At 39.1% G+C, this 18,171-nt stretch overlaps 1 protein-coding gene across 2 annotated transcripts in view; it reads left to right on the forward strand.

Moving 5' to 3' along the window:
* LOC139450669 (CD109 antigen-like) overlaps positions 1-6,534 on the forward strand; it is a 31,234-nt gene extending 24,700 nt beyond the window's left edge. For both annotated transcript variants that reach the window (XM_071232465.1, XM_071232466.1), the window contains exons 25-37: positions 778-954; positions 2,055-2,136; positions 2,296-2,452; positions 2,564-2,638; positions 2,814-2,991; positions 3,671-3,876; positions 3,997-4,146; positions 4,277-4,339; positions 4,877-4,986; positions 5,265-5,412; positions 5,755-5,857; positions 6,026-6,108; positions 6,444-6,534. In XM_071232465.1, coding sequence (XP_071088566.1) covers positions 778-954; positions 2,055-2,136; positions 2,296-2,452; positions 2,564-2,638; positions 2,814-2,991; positions 3,671-3,876; positions 3,997-4,146; positions 4,277-4,339; positions 4,877-4,986; positions 5,265-5,412; positions 5,755-5,857; positions 6,026-6,108; positions 6,444-6,452 — 1,541 coding nt within the window. In that variant the 3' untranslated portion in view covers positions 6,453-6,534. The remainder of the gene's footprint in view (positions 1-777; positions 955-2,054; positions 2,137-2,295; positions 2,453-2,563; positions 2,639-2,813; positions 2,992-3,670; positions 3,877-3,996; positions 4,147-4,276; positions 4,340-4,876; positions 4,987-5,264; positions 5,413-5,754; positions 5,858-6,025; positions 6,109-6,443) is intronic.
* The last annotated feature ends 11,637 nt before the right edge of the window (positions 6,535-18,171 follow it).

Genomic DNA, 18,171 nt, shown 5'->3' on the forward strand with positions numbered 1-18,171 from the left:
AGATCCGGTGTAGAATAGGTCTTCAGCAACCCATGCTTACCATGAAAGGCGACTGCTTGTCGTAGGAGGCGACTAACGGGATCGGGTGGCCATGCTCGCTGACTTGGTTGATACATGTAATCGTATCCCAATTGCGTGCATTGAGGCTCATGATGTCTATCATGGGATTGTCTAGTCCATACTCGATTATTTACAAACCGCCGTCACATAGTTGGAATATAGCTGAGTGCGGCGTTAAACAACAAACAAACTACAAAAACAATCATCTACACCTAATAAGAGTTCCGAGAGGAATTAGTGAGTACAAATACAAAATACAACGATCTGCACTCTATTTACCTTTAAAATATACACAATAAATCGTACTTATTTCCTAATGGGAGCTAGATGAGGGCATGTCTTTAACGTGTTATGCCCAGGCCATAATGTTAGTGTCCATTTGGTATTGGTATCATGCACAAATATATGGAATTAATTAAGCGTCTGAGGCGGGGACTGCGATTCACACATTTCCCGATAGCATTCTTGAACTCAGCCCATTACAAATCACTTGGTCAGAAGAGCCAGGATCACATACATACCTTGTGACATTGATATTATGGAAATTTAAATGTCCGTTTATCATAAGTGAAAGAAGTTATCAAATTCAGCTACTTATCGCTTCTAATTGTCCTGATTTAAAATATCACAACAGGATAACTTTATGAACTTTATTTTGTAGATATTTTGTAGATATGTTCTCCTAAAGACCAACATCCAGAATACCGTATGTTACAGGGGACGTGGTGAGCCCCAGTCTCGACGGCCTGGACAGTCTTCTGAAGATGCCCACTGGCTGTGGAGAACAGAACATGATGGGCCTTGCCCCAGATGTCTACATCTCAAACTACCTTGTCAGTGCTAAGAAATTTGACGGGAAAATTGAACAGAAAGTCGTTCCATTCATGGAGGAAGGTAAATCACGATAATATTTTCAATATGTTTAATTCGGTGCTCAAAACGTTAAACACCATTCTGTTATACGTTTACGTTCTGATAGTTACCTGAAGATAATCATACTACCGACAATAATAAGGGAAGTAATTATTTGAATTAAGCAGTCGTTGAGGTGTACATTTACAACACAATGGTGTTACATCTGAAAGCAACATCTAATCACAATGAAATTGCACATGATGCATGAACAGCACGTGATGCTGGTGACCACAGACGCCAAAGTGCGTGCGCCTATAGGGGAACTCACAATCAAAAGTGAGCAAAGTGAGCTAAGCACATGCTTAAAATGTTTCCGGGACAGTATCTCAAAGAAAGGACAAAATGTCGAATTGTGGATACGATAGATAAATTGCACTAAGCTATAGATTCAAATCTGCTCCTGTTATCAACAGAGAATTCCGTACAATAACAGGGAGGCGAATTTCAACATATACCGTTTAAAACCGGCTATATGCAGCCCGTCTGAATGCAAGACGTGCTATGAAGAGTGTGACTCTAACAGGCCAAAAAGATTGGGGCCAGCCAGGCAATAGGCCATGTTTACTGACGAATCAAGCTTTTGACTCCAATTCAGAGATGGCAGAAAACGTTGTTGGCGACGTAGCGACGAGCAACAATCCTTGACCATGATCGGTGTGGTGGCAGTAGTTTCATGGTGTGGGGCCGTATCAACACAGGACAGGCGAAATCATTTGGTTTTAGTGAATGGACATTTGACTGGCGAGCGATATGTTGACGAAAGTTTACGTCCTCTCGTTGTTCGATTTGCTAGAATTGTCCGGATAAGTGAGACAATTTTGAGTGCATTTCAGTGTTTTGTGTATGAAAATGACCGTCCGGTTCCGGAAACTGAATTTCCGGATATACGGGTAAATTTGTATAGTAATTATTTCGTTTTGAATGAAAATCGTCGGGGAACCGAGGTTTCCGGATATCTGAAGTCCGTATAAGCGGGGCACGACTGTAATGTGTAAGTAGGGGGTGACCTATGTTGACAGCTTGAATCATCGGTGTCTATTCATTATCTTGTCTATCATTATCATTATTAACTTGCTCAGGGTTCCAGCGTGAGTTAAGCTATCAACACAGTGACGGCTCCTTCTCCATCTGGGGGAACAGCGACTCTTACGGGAGCACCTGGCAAGTACAAACTTCCACTTTTGGGATCAACACACACTTTGATTAGTTCACGAGTGTGTCTCGCTTCAACATTGTTATTTTAGAATAATTCACATGGGAGGATGTGTGAGTGAGGATAGGGTACATATAATGGTTATTTCCGTTCATTATTCATTTCAGGCTGACAGCATTTGTCGTGAAAACGTTCATCCAGGCTCGTCAGTACATCTACATCGATAACCGAATCATTGCCCGTGCTGCCACATGGCTGATAAGCAAGCAAAACACCAATGGGGACTTCAGTGAGAATGGTTATGTGCACAGCTCTAGCATACAGGTACCTAATTATGTTGTACTTTAAAGATACTATTCGTGCAAGTGGTATATTTTTATTTAAGATGAATGAAAGCTGATGCTTATCATGTTCCTGTTCCGTTGTGTTTTCAAGGGAGGATCTGGACATGGATACGCTCTGACAGCATTTGTTCTGGATGCTCTGCTTGAAGTCCGAGGGCTGGAAGGGGTAAGTGTAATCATACTTCCATCTCAATGGTCACAGGCTGCTTTCATAGTCGAAAATATGTGGTCAAATTCAATCTTCTTGCAGACTTGGCCTATACGTAATTAAAGCATACGGAGATAATCATACATTGCAAGGATGATCACTTTTATTTTTGCATAATACATTTTGCATACAGGTGAACGCTTACAACCTGAACGACTCTTTGCTCCGCGCCGGTGCCTTCCTTGAGTTCAACATTATGAGATTCGATGATGCCTACACTGTTGCAATCGCTACCCATGCCCTAACCAAAGCAGGCAGCATCTTTGCTGAAGATGCTTTCAAGAAACTTGAACATGTTTCTAAAACAAAAGGTATTTGGGAACAGTAGTAACATGATCATATAATGTATGTTAATATTGTTTTTAAACAACCAGAACTCCTTACATATCTATGTATAACAATACAAAAGGAATAATATATATATATAGAGAGAGAATCTCACCCAAGTGTCTTTTGATATCAAATATATCAACACGAGTTGATAAAAGTGGAAAAATTCCGAGGCTTGCCGAGGATTTTTGCCACTTTTATCAACGAGTGTTGATATATTTGATATCAAAAGACACGAGGGTGAGATTTTATTTATCATCCAACATCATTCTTACAACTTTTTCAATTTGTAGACAGTAATTAGCAGTGTCTTTAGTGAAAAAAGTACTGCTAACAGCTTCAGTAGCAGAGCCATTAGTGATGTCATTTGATTGTGACGTCATGGTAACCTGTGACGTCACAATGGTCTGCAAAGCATTGTGATGTAATTTCATTGCAGCGATATCTACAGTGTAGATATCGCTTGATCTCATCCAAGCAATATCTCCTGTGGGAGCCAGTTTTGGATGGTATATATATATATATATATTGTCTTGCTTCACAAAAAAACCTGTTTCTGTTTGTTAAGTGTGAAACCATAAATGACTAGAATATACAATCCATTGTTGTATGCTATAATGATAAAAAGTGTGCTCACAATCAATCCGGGTCCATTGCCAGATGACATGATGTTCTGGGAAAGATACAGTCACACTCGCTCCAGCTACTGGAGGCCATATCACCAATATGCTGACGCCATCGACATTGAGACTACAGGCTACGCTCTGAAGACATATGCGCTCAGGAAGGACTTTGTCAAAGGCCTGTCTATCATGAAATGGCTCATTTCCACCAGGAATCCCAATGGTGGCTTCGTATCCACTCAGGTATATATGATTAGATAAAACTGAAGAGCGGAACTTGATAAAAATGATGTTAAATTGAGCATCTGATATGAACACAAGATGAGATTGACTAGCTCGGATTTCTTATTTCTCATTTCTAAGGATACTGTTGTTGCTCTGGACGCTCTGTCTGCGTTTGCCACCGTCATCAACTCGGATTCCTTCAAAATCAGCGCCGACATCAGTTCTGGAAAATTCAGCAAACATTTTGACATCAATGCCAAGAACGCCCTTGACCTCCAAGCTACTGATGTAAGTTCTTTCAGTAGTATACCATCAATACCTTGCAATATATTGTAAACAATTTGGTAACATTGGTAGGTCACACAATCTCTTTGAGATAAAGTAAATTTGTTCACAGGGTACTAAGCTTTTATTTCAGGCCAATGAGTTCACCGGTACCTTCAACGTGAAAGCCCAAGGCCATGGAGTCGGATACCTTGAGGTTAGTCCTAGTGGGTACAGTAACAACACTGTAAACCAATATAACAACGCTTGCAGCTGCACAGTTACTTTTCTTTAATTTAATCCGTTATGTATACTAACTGGAAAAAGTAATTTTCGCTTCATATAAAGTTCAATAAATATATATTTATTATGAAATTTTATAGTGCAACGTAGGTTTTGAATGTGTACAGTAGATACTGATTGTTAAGGTGCTCAGAAAAAAGTTCAGTTTAACCGTAATTTCGCAATGCCACGGCTTGCTGAAATCAACGTAATAATCAGTGTAATGGTATGGGATGGCATCACATCTCATTGGAGAACACAACTCTTCATTGTTAATGGTACTATTTTCAAAGCTATAATATTTACACCACTTTATATGAGGCACAGTAACTCTTCCCATTGACTTAGACTCAAGCCATCATACTTCAGAACAAATATGTTGTGCTGATTTGGCATGCTGTATTGCAGCTGTTTTAACTACAGTGCACTTGGTATGACAATGTGTAGAACTGTGAAGCTGTTTGCCACACAGATTGCTTCGTTCTTCAACGTTGAGAAACCAGTAGAGGAGCAGTACTTTGATATCAGTCAGGACATCGAGATCGAGACACTGAACATGTACACACTCAGGACATGTGTCAGGTAAGAGTACTTGTGCCTGTAGGTTGTCCTATGACTAGGGTTGGGGGAGTCTGTTGCTGTCAATGTATTGGCTAGTTGTCAGAAACAGAAATGGTAAACAAAACTCTTCTCTATTCTCTCACGTCAAATGTTATTATTGATTACCTGGCCATATCAAAGGTTTTGTCGCTTATGTCTTATAAATCCTGTTTATCATATACATATTGATTTACAGGGTTTTACTCCGACGTATTATGTGTGTGACGTCTATTAATATACTCTTCCATAATATCCAACAGCTACAGCAAAGAGAGAACCAGTAACATGGCTGTGGTCGAGATCACAATCCCATCAGGCTTTGAACCGGATATGGAGTCAATCTATATCAGCCGCAAACTACAGAGATCCGAACTGCTGGGCAAAACTCTTGTCTTCTATTTCAACCAGGTGAGCAACCAAAGCACCTCGCCATTATGTGGACATATGGACTGTGGTAGGTGTCATGCACTCACACAAGCTTCAGATGTTATACGGCATTAAATTGCCAATTCAACAAGAGAGAGACATGCTTTACGCAAACAACATACATTGAAACTAAAATTGTATTCATGTTAATATTGTTACCATGTCATCAAAGATTGAAAATAATATATGTTTTAAAATTACCATATATAATTGTACAATCACAACATATATCACTAGTATGAATAGCCATTCATGTATGTCTCTGGGAGGACATGGAGTACTACCGATATATACATTCAAAAGAATTATGTTATATTTTGAAAGATTGATGCCAGTGAAACATGCATCAGATTCACTGGAAGAAGGAATGGCCCGGTTGCTAAGATACAGGCGTCCCCTATCCATGCCTTTGACTACTACGAGCCAAGTAAGTTAAACATATTTCTGCCAAATAAAATCCTAAACATCTTATTAGTAATGATACATGGAAATAGGAATGTAGTAATGATGTATGAAGTCATAAGACGATTTGTCTTTCTTGAAAACCAAAAGTATTGAAAGTGATGATTCTGTGACTGGCGTTTCTGTCTTCTAGCACACCAGGGTGTTGCGTTCTACCGCTCCAAGACCCTGCATGACGCAACTGTTTGTGACATTTGCGCCAAATGCTGCACACAGGTAGTAGAGTTATGTAGTATAGTTTGTAGCTGTTAATGATTTGGTTATATGACCAGGATAAATTTAATCGTTTTTTTTAATTTATTTTTGAAAATTAGAAATATAAGTGAACACATATGTTTCTAAAAGCCCCGTTTATACGCGTTTCTAGATAACAAAATAAATCAAGTAACAAGTCCAATGACCCTATTTTGAAACCATATGTTACTATGTTCACAATAAACCATCAATCCTTGATCAATTGTCATCATAATGATTTGTCATTCATGTCAATATTTTAAGTCACTTATACAATATCGTCTCAGTGCTGCAAAATTTTCTCGATTGTCTTCCAGTCACACTAAACAACGTCACAACATCTGGAAACACCGACGGTGAAACAATTCTTTCAAACAAAGCAATTGTTGACAACAAATAAATATTCAAATGCCTCTTATCTTTCTGCTTATCTATTGGTTACACTGTTGTTTCAAAAGAAAGATCGTGAAAATATCTACTTATTAATAAAAACGTTATTTGACAAAATATAAATATTTGAGTGTGCACGCGTGCGTGGGTGTGAGTGTGCTCTGCTCGTGTGTTTGTGCCATCGCCGCGGCGGGATACGTTCACGTTTTCGAGAACGCCTGGTATCATCACTATTTCATAGTGATTCATAAAGACTTGTTCATCATATAGTTGGCAACGTACAATCGACTCTGCTCTTGGTAGAGATTTATTGTTGGTGTGGAAAAGCTTTTGCTCATGTGGTTTTCAAGAGGTTCATTCAAGAGGTCTTATACACTGCTTTAAACGTGATACGGGAAAAGAAAATGCAAATGCCGGTCACAATCTCACTGTAGTCGTAAAGCCTAGCACCGTGTGTGTTCACCACTGGCCTGAATGACGGCACGAACATCATGCCCGTGGAACCAAGATACCTGCTTATGACATTATGGAATGGCTGCACATTCATCCTGAAGAGCTTGGCGTAATTGATGCAGATTCTGTAGCCCTGGTTGACGTGAAAGAATACGTCTGTCTAGCTCATCCCACAAATCAATTATTTTGAGATATGGCGACCTTGACTGCCACGTCAGTTCGTTTGTGTTTGTGTCAAGTCAGCTGGGCGGTCGGGTAGCCTAGTGGTTCAAGCGTTCGCTCGTCACGCTGAAAACCCGGGTTCGATTCCCGACATGGGTACAATGTGTGAAGCCCATTTCTGGTGTCACCCGCCGTGATATTGCTGGAATATTGCTAAAAGCGGTGTAAAACCATATTCACTCACTCAAGTCAGCTACTGCCATTATTTTTCGCATTATTTTTGAATCTAGGCATGGCGATTTTCGAACTTCACTTAGTTAACTGAATGATTTTAAAAAACGACACACACTTGACCAAGAAAACCCCATGACTTGCTTCTATTTATTACATATTCATCCTTACAGAGGATCACCACATCAGGGAAATGAATGTTGTTGGCCCTCACACCACGTGTTTCTGGCTTGTCGTGTACACAGGTACACGATTTAACAACCAGCAATACCATACACATGTAGCCCATATATTCTGAAGAGAAATACATACACATCAATGCCACATCTCTATTTTAAGAATGGTATTATATTCCACGAAACGAGGGATATTAAAACTTTTCATCCACTATGCAGTCGATTAGCCCTAGATTCGAATGGCACGATGCTCAATATTGACGTTTAGAACGATTATGTGCTGAGTTATTTAATTGTGTGTTGGTTGTTAACGCAGGAATATGTCAGCTATATGACGGCGGTCTGTAAAAAATGGAGTCTGGACCAGACAATCCAGTAATTGGTCCCATGGCCAACACTCCACACGGTCGAGGTACTTTGAGACGCTATCAACCAAGTCACCCAGTCTGACCATCTGATCCATTTAGTCAAGGTTCGAAAGATAAAATTATCTTATGTTAAGAAGTAATTGCTGAGTACTGGTCAGAGGGAGTGGGTGGGTGAGTTGGTGTCACGCCGCTTTTAACAGTATTGCAGTTATATCACGGCATGTCAGCTTAATGTGGGAGGAAAGCCCGAAGTGATGCAGGTCTCAGACGTTTAACACTTCGGTGAAACCCACGAGCACGGGTATGGTGCTGACAAACCTATAAACATAATCGGGGTGAACCGGGATTCGAACATACAATCATAGGTTCCTGGTGTGCCCAAGGGACGCAACTCTGCACAGCGAATCGTGGCGACTGGGCAACCCGTGCTCCCTGGTCAGAGGGAATGTCAGATATTGTAATACTACATTATGAGCAGCTATAGTAGAATGTTGTTTGCTTTTGAACCTTTTGAAAATTTTCTGTGTCTGTCAGATTTACCTTTATCCCCGCCTCGTATACTACTCCCTCAAGATAGGTCTCTTGCATGATTTTAAGAGTTATAAACAATACTGCATGTCCGGACTGTGTATCTATATCAGCGTTAGCGTTGAAGGTGAAGCACCGTTGATCTTGTTTTTGGTTGTATTTCAGCCTTTCCGGGAGGACACGGTCGTGTTTGAAATATATGAACTCGAACATATTTTGCTCATTGTATGCTCCATCTTCCCAAAACTTGACATAATCCACTTTATCTAGCTCTCTTCCTTCCTCCCCGTACCAGTCAATAGTCGGTGACACGTGTGCCAGAGGGCCTTTACTGTGAAGATAGTTCAGCTCTGTCTCAGTAAGGTTTTGTTGTCAAACGTGTTCGGATTGCAAAACGTGATTGCAGGAAACCGGATCTGTTGTTTGCGCTCTCTTGTAATCTTAGTGATGAAGTTGTAGCTGTAGTACCTACTGTAAAGATCAGCCAACGTTTTCAGACATATTCCCGTCATTGTCAAAAGCAACACAGTCCATGCTACTCTGAAACAGGAATATGAATTGGTTTACTGTTTTGTTTCGGACACGTGTTCCAACAAGATCTGGAGCGTTATCGATCCTCATACATGAACAAAAAGGTATTAAAATCCTATCCCCGCCAAGCATGGTTTAAAGTGGGCCAGGTGAAGCAACTGGTCAAGGGTTTTGCTAACTGGGTTCCACATGGGTCCATCAAATATTACTCATGAGATGTCTAAAGTTGTCATGCGGGTGTGTTTTTCGGATGGAAAATATCATGTATTATGAATAAAAAAAATTATAAGCGAGTCTTTTGTCCTAATACAGGATATAACTTCTTCATCATATAATGTTATTTTTAAATTCACAAACGGTTTCTAAACATTGCAAACATTCCTGGATTTTGCGCTTATCATATTGCGTCAAAAGGTCAGTGCTAAGTCAGTCTGACAGTGACAACAGACAATGTAGTTCCAACTACCATGTTTTAAAAGACAATTGCCAACACATAATGTCAATGATATAACCTTTAGCGGCAATCAATGTGCCCATCGGCTGGAGTTATTTCCCTTTATCGAAAGGAAGCTGGTCCAGTCTTTGAACCATCTAAGCTTGTTCCAGCAGTCACTCGTCACGATGTCTAACCGGGCTAGCGCGGAAACCAGTGAGTGGGGCATATTGTCAATGATATCCCCTTTCCCGACAATCAATCAGACCACACACAGGAGTAAATGCCCTTTATCAAAGGGAAGCTACTCCAGTCTCTGAGGCATATAAGTGGTAACTCCCTGTATCTAACCGCCGGAACCCAGTGAATGAGGCATCAAGTTTACCTGGTCATCACATTGTTATTTGGTTACAATATATAGTCAGATACCGACACAGTGATACAAAGCAAGGTATGAATGGACACCTCCGGCCACATTGGACTCGTCTTGGAACGGGATGTGCACAAACTTCTCTTTCAGTGACGGTTTCTAACTTTTTTAGTTGCCCACTAAATCACGAAAACTGCATTACATTCGAGAAGAGACCCCAAGTCACAGAGATCTACAAGAAAAAGTTTCGGAACTGATACACAGACCTAAGGTAAACGCAGTTTATAGTTCCATTTTGTCCGTACACATGCAAAACGCCTCAGTAAGGCCCTGACTTTCGGTATCTTTGACTATCTTTTGTTGACAATGATGACAATTGGCTGAGATAAAAGCTACAGTACTAGTATCGTATGTATATTTGTTGAGTATATTTTTTTAATTACCTATTTATTTATTTAGTGTTTTTTTGTTTGTTTGTGTGTGTGTGTGTGTGTGTGTGTGTGTGTGTGTGTGTGTGTGTGTGTGTGTGTGTGTGGAGATACACCACCATCTACACATTGTCTCCAGCTTTCTGTGGATGGACTGCCTTATACCTTCCATACTGAATCATGACCCACATGGAAACATTACATCAACATGATTACGTAAGTAATCAAATCAGGATCGCTTCCTCGCGACAATATAGGGCACTGCACTTTATCTTTTATTTCATGGATTGGATGTTTGTGTTATTAGAGTGAACACGTACTGTGTTTGTAACATTATTTTGACCAATAAATACTCTTTAAATAAGTAGATAATAACTTAAAATGTCAAAAAATTGGAAGAGATATTAGTTTCTAGTTATTGCATGATAATGGTGAACGTATTAGGAACACATTACAACTGGTAGTTAAGTATGACAGGAGATCTTGAAGGACGATAAGGGTAAGATGGGAATTTTCAAAGTTGACGTTATGGGATCAGTGGTGTGTAATACCGCCACGGCGACTTGAGGGAGTCTGCACCTTTCCTCTTGCAGTGAATGGCCAAGTTCAACCAACGTGGTTGACGGCCTATGGCGTTGATGCAAACTTCTCCCTATCATCTCCCAGACATATTCTATGGGGAAAAGCTCTTGTCTCATTCCTGGCCTCAATATGGAGTGGGGTTCGCTCAATCACAGTGATTTCAGCACACACCATAACCGATCCACAGCCAGATCTGCCCTGAGGCCTCAGGTTGACATTTCGATGTCGCCAGACACAACAATGTCTATCATTGTAGCGCAAAGTGAATCGGGGCTCATCTGAAAATATGACACGTGCGCAGTTTCTACGTTTTGTATACCTTTGACGTCTGTAGGACGATTTGTAAGGGGCGGCTCAACACATGGCTGTCTAGCGTGGAGATACACTGCATGTGGACGATTTCTAATCGTCTGACCCTTGACTCGTGATGAAAGGTTTGCAACAATTTGATTCGCTGTTTTCATAGTGTCTGGTTTCGTATCGATTGATCCTGTACTCTTGTTGGTAACCTGGACGGACACCCTAAACCCATTTTGGGTTCGTAGGTACCTGTGGTGTAATTAGCAAACTGTGAAACATTGAACGTATTTTCCACTGCACGCTGACCTCTGTCAGTTTCCAGCATGCCAAGGGCTGGGAGACGGGCGTTGCAGAAACAATGAATGAAATCACAACAATGGAATTTCGCAATTGTATGATAAGCAGAATCAATAAGATCGACAGAAATAATGGTCCACAGAGATTAATCGACCTTCCTTGATCAAAATCAGGAATGACACCTAACGCACGCGTGTGACATAAGCGTGCGGCAGGTGCAAACTACAAGATGTGCTTTGGTGTTACGTTTTACAGACATAAACGTTCTTGCATAGGATGTTTTTCGTCAACACTTATCTAATTCTTAGTATAAATATTTATATTTCAATATCCCCTATTTTTTTAAGAGTATACATTGATAAATTCACAATAAATCTTCTCATTTTGTTTAAAATACGGTGAAGTGTATTCGTTTTGTTCCTGTGCACAACTTAGGTATAAATTGTTTGATAAGACAACACAAACTATAACTCAGTATTGTCATGTTTGAATCATAATGATTTCTCGAAAAAGAGTTACACATTATATTTAATTTAAAAAGTGACCCGTGCAGTAAGTATAGGATTGGTTCGATCCTAATTCTTAATTTCGTATATACATGAAACATAGAATAATATATACCTAAAATAGTATATACATGTGAATATATGACGTAGTGGTGTCACAAAAGGGTTACATATCGTATGAATGCAGGGACAAAACACATAAACACCTTCAAAGACACAATCCATCCCGTTTGGGCTACACATATATGTCCACGCAGAGCCCTATTGATACCTTTGGACAAAGCCTAATGGGACACCGTAGTGCTCCCATTTAGGACAATTTGCAGGCTGCAGGCTGGAATCCTATCATGAGCCTTAAGAATAATATGTCACATCAAACACTGTTCAAACACTGTTTTAAGTATGCAGGTCGTAAACTTTTACCCATGTTCACGTACATGAATATGGTGCTGACAAACATAATCAGGGTGAACTGGATTAGAACTGGTGTTCAGAAGTTTCTGGCATGCCTAAAGGATGCTACTCTACACAGCGAATTCTGGCACTTTCCAATACTGAAACACCCCACCCCCTCCCAACCCATTTTCCAATTAGTCTGTCGTAGCGGCCATACTGGAAATCGTATTCGAACCTACAGAACAAATGTAGGTGTAATCATTGGTGGGAACACGCATGTAAGATTTTCAATTTACTGATCCGGTGGTTTCTGAGTAGCATCACGTTGACAGAGCTGAAACCACGCTTTCAAAGAATTAAGAACATGGCCAAAGTGCAAAAGTCAAATATAATCTAAAATTTTAAGTTTTACAAACAAAACTAAAAAGTACTGGATTCGAGCCTCACTACAAGTTGAGTAATAGCCGTAAATAGTTTTAATATGGCTCCTGTACTAATTCAGCTTCATTTGTCCAGTGCTTCTTGACGCCGACGTAACCAACAAGAAGGCCATGACATATGCCCACTTGACTTTCAGATGAGCTAAAATGTATGTATGTGTTTTGAACAATTAACACCAAACCCCAAAATGACTCGTCTTACCTTATTACTTTATGATGCTTCTTACAGCCATGGAGACTGGTATCTCGCAGGAAGTCCCTCCATAAATCCTTCCACTGAGACAGGATTTCTTCTCGCAATGTCATACCATCCTTCAGAGTGACTACCGGCTCCACCTTCATCCTGCCAGACTATACAGAGCGCCGCTTGTGGAAGATATAATTATGGCTTGCTGTCTGGTCCCAGAACTGAAGTGTTCAATACACCCGACAGTTTAACATGTGATAATGAATGCTGTTGTTTGCGGAAGTAATGCAGACTTCCAGTATCATGATTGTTCAGTCGTTAACAATGCCAGGGCCATAATGGATAGCCTGGTACTTAACAATTGCATTTAAAACAGTTTGTAACCATTAGTTTCCTCTCTGTGTGATATGCAATCTTGTCAAACAGATTAGTGTAAACGCTGACACGTAACTTTGTTGATTTTGTTCCATCTCTCAGAAATGTTTTATTTCATGTGATTTTACAATTATCATCAGACATTTTACACTAAATTTTATCGGAACTTGTCTGAGTGTGCATTAAAGTTGCGCAATAGATAGATGTTTGTACAGTTGTCAGGTAATGGTGCGTGTTGTTGCAAATTAGGTCTCTATTATCAACGGTATTTCATATGCTACAGACCCGTGCATTTTAGTATAGATATGTACAGATATCACACACTGTATTGTAGGCTGAACCAAGAAATGTAATGTAAATGCATCATGATACTTAGTATATATGTCGTAACATATACATAAACTACTAAAAAAAGTTAAGGAACACACGATCTTTTTCATATAACTATAATCAATCTTGCATGTTATGGCAGATTAACTGTAAGCATATGTGCCTTGACTCTTTTGAGTAGTATAGATAAAACGGCACATGCGATGCACAATGAGGATCGATAGAACGTATAGGAAATAAGGATTAGTATCACATTTTATCTGCACCCACAAACACCAATGAGGTTATACATATACATGGAAATAAGTTAAGCAACACCCGTATATTCTCAGACTGAGCAACTTAAATGAACTATTGCATGAAATCTGTAAAAGAGTTCCATACCAATTAAATTATTTACTGAAAAGAAAGGGTTGAGGATGAACATTACCATAAAATAAAGTGTTGTTTTTTGGGAGATGTTACAGATTTGGAAAATGACCTAATTTCATCCAAAAAATTACGAATGTCACTTTTGTTGCACAGACTGTCAGTACAATGCACATTTCTGGTTCACGGAATTGAAGAATAATGTCCTCCAAGTCCAAACATTGACTTTACTTCAGTATCTTGTATAACCTCCCTGAACCCGAACAACTGCTTCAAGACGCCTCCTCATTTTTGGGATCAATCTTTAGATTTGATTCTGAGGAATTCCCATTTGAATAATTTAGTATATTTATCTTTCATCCACACGCTTCATCATTGTCATGAAACTTACACATTAATGTATTAACATTAACAAGATCATAGAAAACGTACTAAAAAAATATGCCCACAATATGCTAAACCATTTCAAAATGACTTCTACATAGAGTACGATTCCATTTGTATATCTCTTACTGCGACTCTACAATCAGACACTATAGCACATGCATAAATAATTCTGTGATGTATCTTTATGAACATGAAAAGCCAGCTAATCGATTCGGGTCCATTGTCAGATGATAGTTCTGGTAGAGATTCAGCCACTCACCATATCACCAATATGAGGCAACACTGAAGACATATACAGAGCGGAAAACCGTTTTCAAAAGCATGTCTGTCATGAAATGGCTCATATTTATGAGGAATCCGAACGCTAGTTTCGTTTCCACTCAAATACACAATTTTTTTATAGTAGAAGAATGAATTAATTGAGAGCATTATTTAAGCTACATCTGATGAGAGCTGAAGTATTAAATACAAAATTGATTCCATTTCATTCAATTTCCATAATATAACTGTGGCTTTTGATGCTGCATTTGCCACTGTAATCAATTGACATCCCATCAAATACACAAAATAGATGTCAGTTGTGAAAATTTGACATCAACCCCAAGAATGACCTTGATGTTCATGCTAATGATGCAAGGGGCATCTATATCAGATTCTATGTTACAAAACAAAAACAAAACACCCATTCTTGTTTCAAGCCATTGGGATCACTGGTGCTTCAAAAGTGGCCTGATGCTTTTGAGGCTAATAGCAGATACATGATATATACAAATATGAGCAACAATTAAAATAAATCTATATTTATATTAAGTGCACAACCGCGCACGACTGTTAACAGGTAGAACAATGTTTGCCACTTCATTTCTGACTTTAACCCCCTTTACATAAAATATGCTATGTTTATTCCCATCGACTCTGATTTTGGAAGATTTACTGATTGCTGGTTTCTATGATATTGGAATGTGTACAGGGCAGCATATGTGCTCACTTTATTGAAGGTGATATTCCAAACAATTATATCTGTTTGTGTATACCGTAATATTCTCTTTGTACTCATGTACCACCGATTGTTCCTTCGGGTGAACACTTGACTTGCCTTTGCATGTGTTTGTGACGGGTGCCAACGGTGGGGCAGGATGCGCTCAGTGTTTTGTGAACATCTGTTATCATTACTATTACGTGGAAATTTGATTTTCTTGAAAACATAACAGACTTAGTCTTACTAGAAAACGTTACCAAGACAACAATTGCTGCAGTTGGAAGTGATCATTCCGTGATATATCTGTTTCAGATTGCAGGATAGTAGCGTTTGTATCATATGAGCAGGGTGCAATGACCTTGACGATACATTGAATAAGTGATACAATTATATAGTTTTAATCATCACTTTATTGAAGGTCATATTCCAAACAATTAAATCCGTTTTTGTTTACCGTAATATTCTCTTTGTACTCATGTACCACCGATATTATATGAAAATATCACTTTCAGAAAGGCAAAGAACAACAGCAGCATGGCCGTGGTCAAGAAGATCATAATCCCATCAGGCAATGAACTGGGCAATCCGAAACAGCCACAAACCACAGCACTCTGAAATCATCGTCATGACACTTGTCTTCTATTTCAGGTGAACAAACACAGCACCTCGCCACAAGTTGGGCATGTATACAACATTCCTTAAAATTTAAAGCTAATGGAATAAAACTTTAATGTATACATTGAAACTAAAATCGTAGCTGGTTTATTTTCAATGCGAGTATTGTATGTCATGTCAGCAAAGACTTCAAAGAATGTATGTATTGTAATTGCGATTGATAAATTTTGTATGTTAACACATTATTCTAACAACTGGGTACCAGTGAATATGCATCAGATTCACTGGAAGAAGCCATTGAATTGAAAACTTTACTTAGGTCTTAAATGTTGTAACCCTGATGAAACAACTTTTTAGCAAGTGTAGTAAGATGCTCTTTGATATCTTCATAGAAAGAACATGATTAATTGTACATCGGAAGTTGTGAAATGCAGACACCAACGGTTGTGGCAGCTGGAATATTGCTCGACCTAAACGAGAAAGTTGACTACTGGAAAGTTGAAGTCATTCTATTGTTATATAGTCTTGTGGATAGTTTCCTGTATCAATATGCATAGATGGAGATTAAATAGAGGTGGTTGTTTCACGTGTCTCAGTAAAGCTTTCAAAACGTTTTACGGTTGACATTTCCAAATTGACGCATCAGTGGCGCGAAAGCTGCAGTTGGAAGTGATCATTCTATGATGTATGTGTTTCAGGTTGCAGGATGGTAGTGTTTGTATCATATGAGCAGGATAAAATCATTCGTTCAACACTTTGACATATTGTTGAAAATAGAAATAAATCGTATTTTCTCATTTCATATTAATGATGTGTTTAAGGCTTTTCGCTGACAACACTTATCAAGAAATATGTCCGATGACCGTGTTTGGAATGTTTAGAATATGATCACAATAAAACCTTGGTTCAACCATTATTTATACCGATATTTCAAATCACTTAGTTATGACATTTTGACACATTCACTCTCTCCATTCTCTTCCAGAGACACTAAACACCCTCAGAATATCAGTTTGAGTAGGGGTTTTATTACAACTGATATGGTGAACTATCATGGACCTGTTTCAAACAATACATTAAACAACTGTTGACAGCAAAAAACACGTAATGTGTCTCATCACTCTGACTGATCTCTTTCTTACGACGTCATCATATATAGAGAGGTTATCACGCGAGTGTGTTTGGGGATGGTAAATATCCTGCATTAGGAATACACATTGTATTTTAGCGAGCCTTGGCGAACAAAATACACAGTGTTTATTCCTAATTCAGGATATTTACCATTCCCAAACACATAAGCGTGATTACCTCTTTATCATATAAATGTCATTCTTTAATTCTGTGCTTCAAAATCGCTTTCCCTCTCTCACAAACATTACCGAAACATTGCGTATTTTCCTGGAATGCGCGCATTAATATTTATTACGTCAAAGGGTAAGTGATGTGTCAGTCGGACACTGACAGTAGCCAATATAGTTCAAACTGAAATCTGTTTCCTATACATTGGCAAAGCAACATATACGCAAAACAACAATAGTTTCTAATTGCCTTTCGCGGCAATTCATCGGTCTGTCCGCTAGAATAACTGCCCTTTGTCAAAGGGAAGCTACTCTAACCCTAGTCTATGAGACATCACGGCCACGGTCAGACGTTGTTGACAGTTGGTCTGTCATGTCATAACGTTAAGAAGTGTAGTCAGATGTACACACAGCGACAAAACGAAACAAGGTAACAATTCAAACATATTTCGGCCAAATCCAACTATTTTAATTTGTGGAGAAGGTTTCAAGCCACAGAGGTCTACAAACACAGATATGGCTACTGATCCCGCTTGGCTAGGCCTCTTGCCCTCGCAAAATTGTTTCGAAATGTATATCTCCAAAGTTGCCAAAACTTTTAAAATGCCTTAGCTAAGTCACAGTTAGACTCTGATTTTCAGTATATCAGACTGTTCTTTTGATAATGATAGCAATTATCCCTGTAGTATATCCATATTACCGATGGTTAACTCTGACTCGATCGGCGAATGACGCGGACGACGCCATGTTTGTTTATAAACAGTGAAAGAAGTCCCTCCTTGACCTTTGATATTTGCATCTCTATCCGCATATGACCCCAACGGATATCGTTTTTACCCGTTGGCTTTATCCTGCCGAGAAACCTACCCATTATATGATAAAATGTATTACTCCAAAAAATATGAAATCAAAAT

This window comes from Haliotis cracherodii, unplaced genomic scaffold, assembly GCF_022045235.1.
Source record: "Haliotis cracherodii isolate W230 unplaced genomic scaffold, xgHalCrac1.p SCAF_8, whole genome shotgun sequence".
Classification (NCBI taxonomy): domain Eukaryota; kingdom Metazoa; phylum Mollusca; class Gastropoda; order Lepetellida; family Haliotidae; genus Haliotis; species Haliotis cracherodii.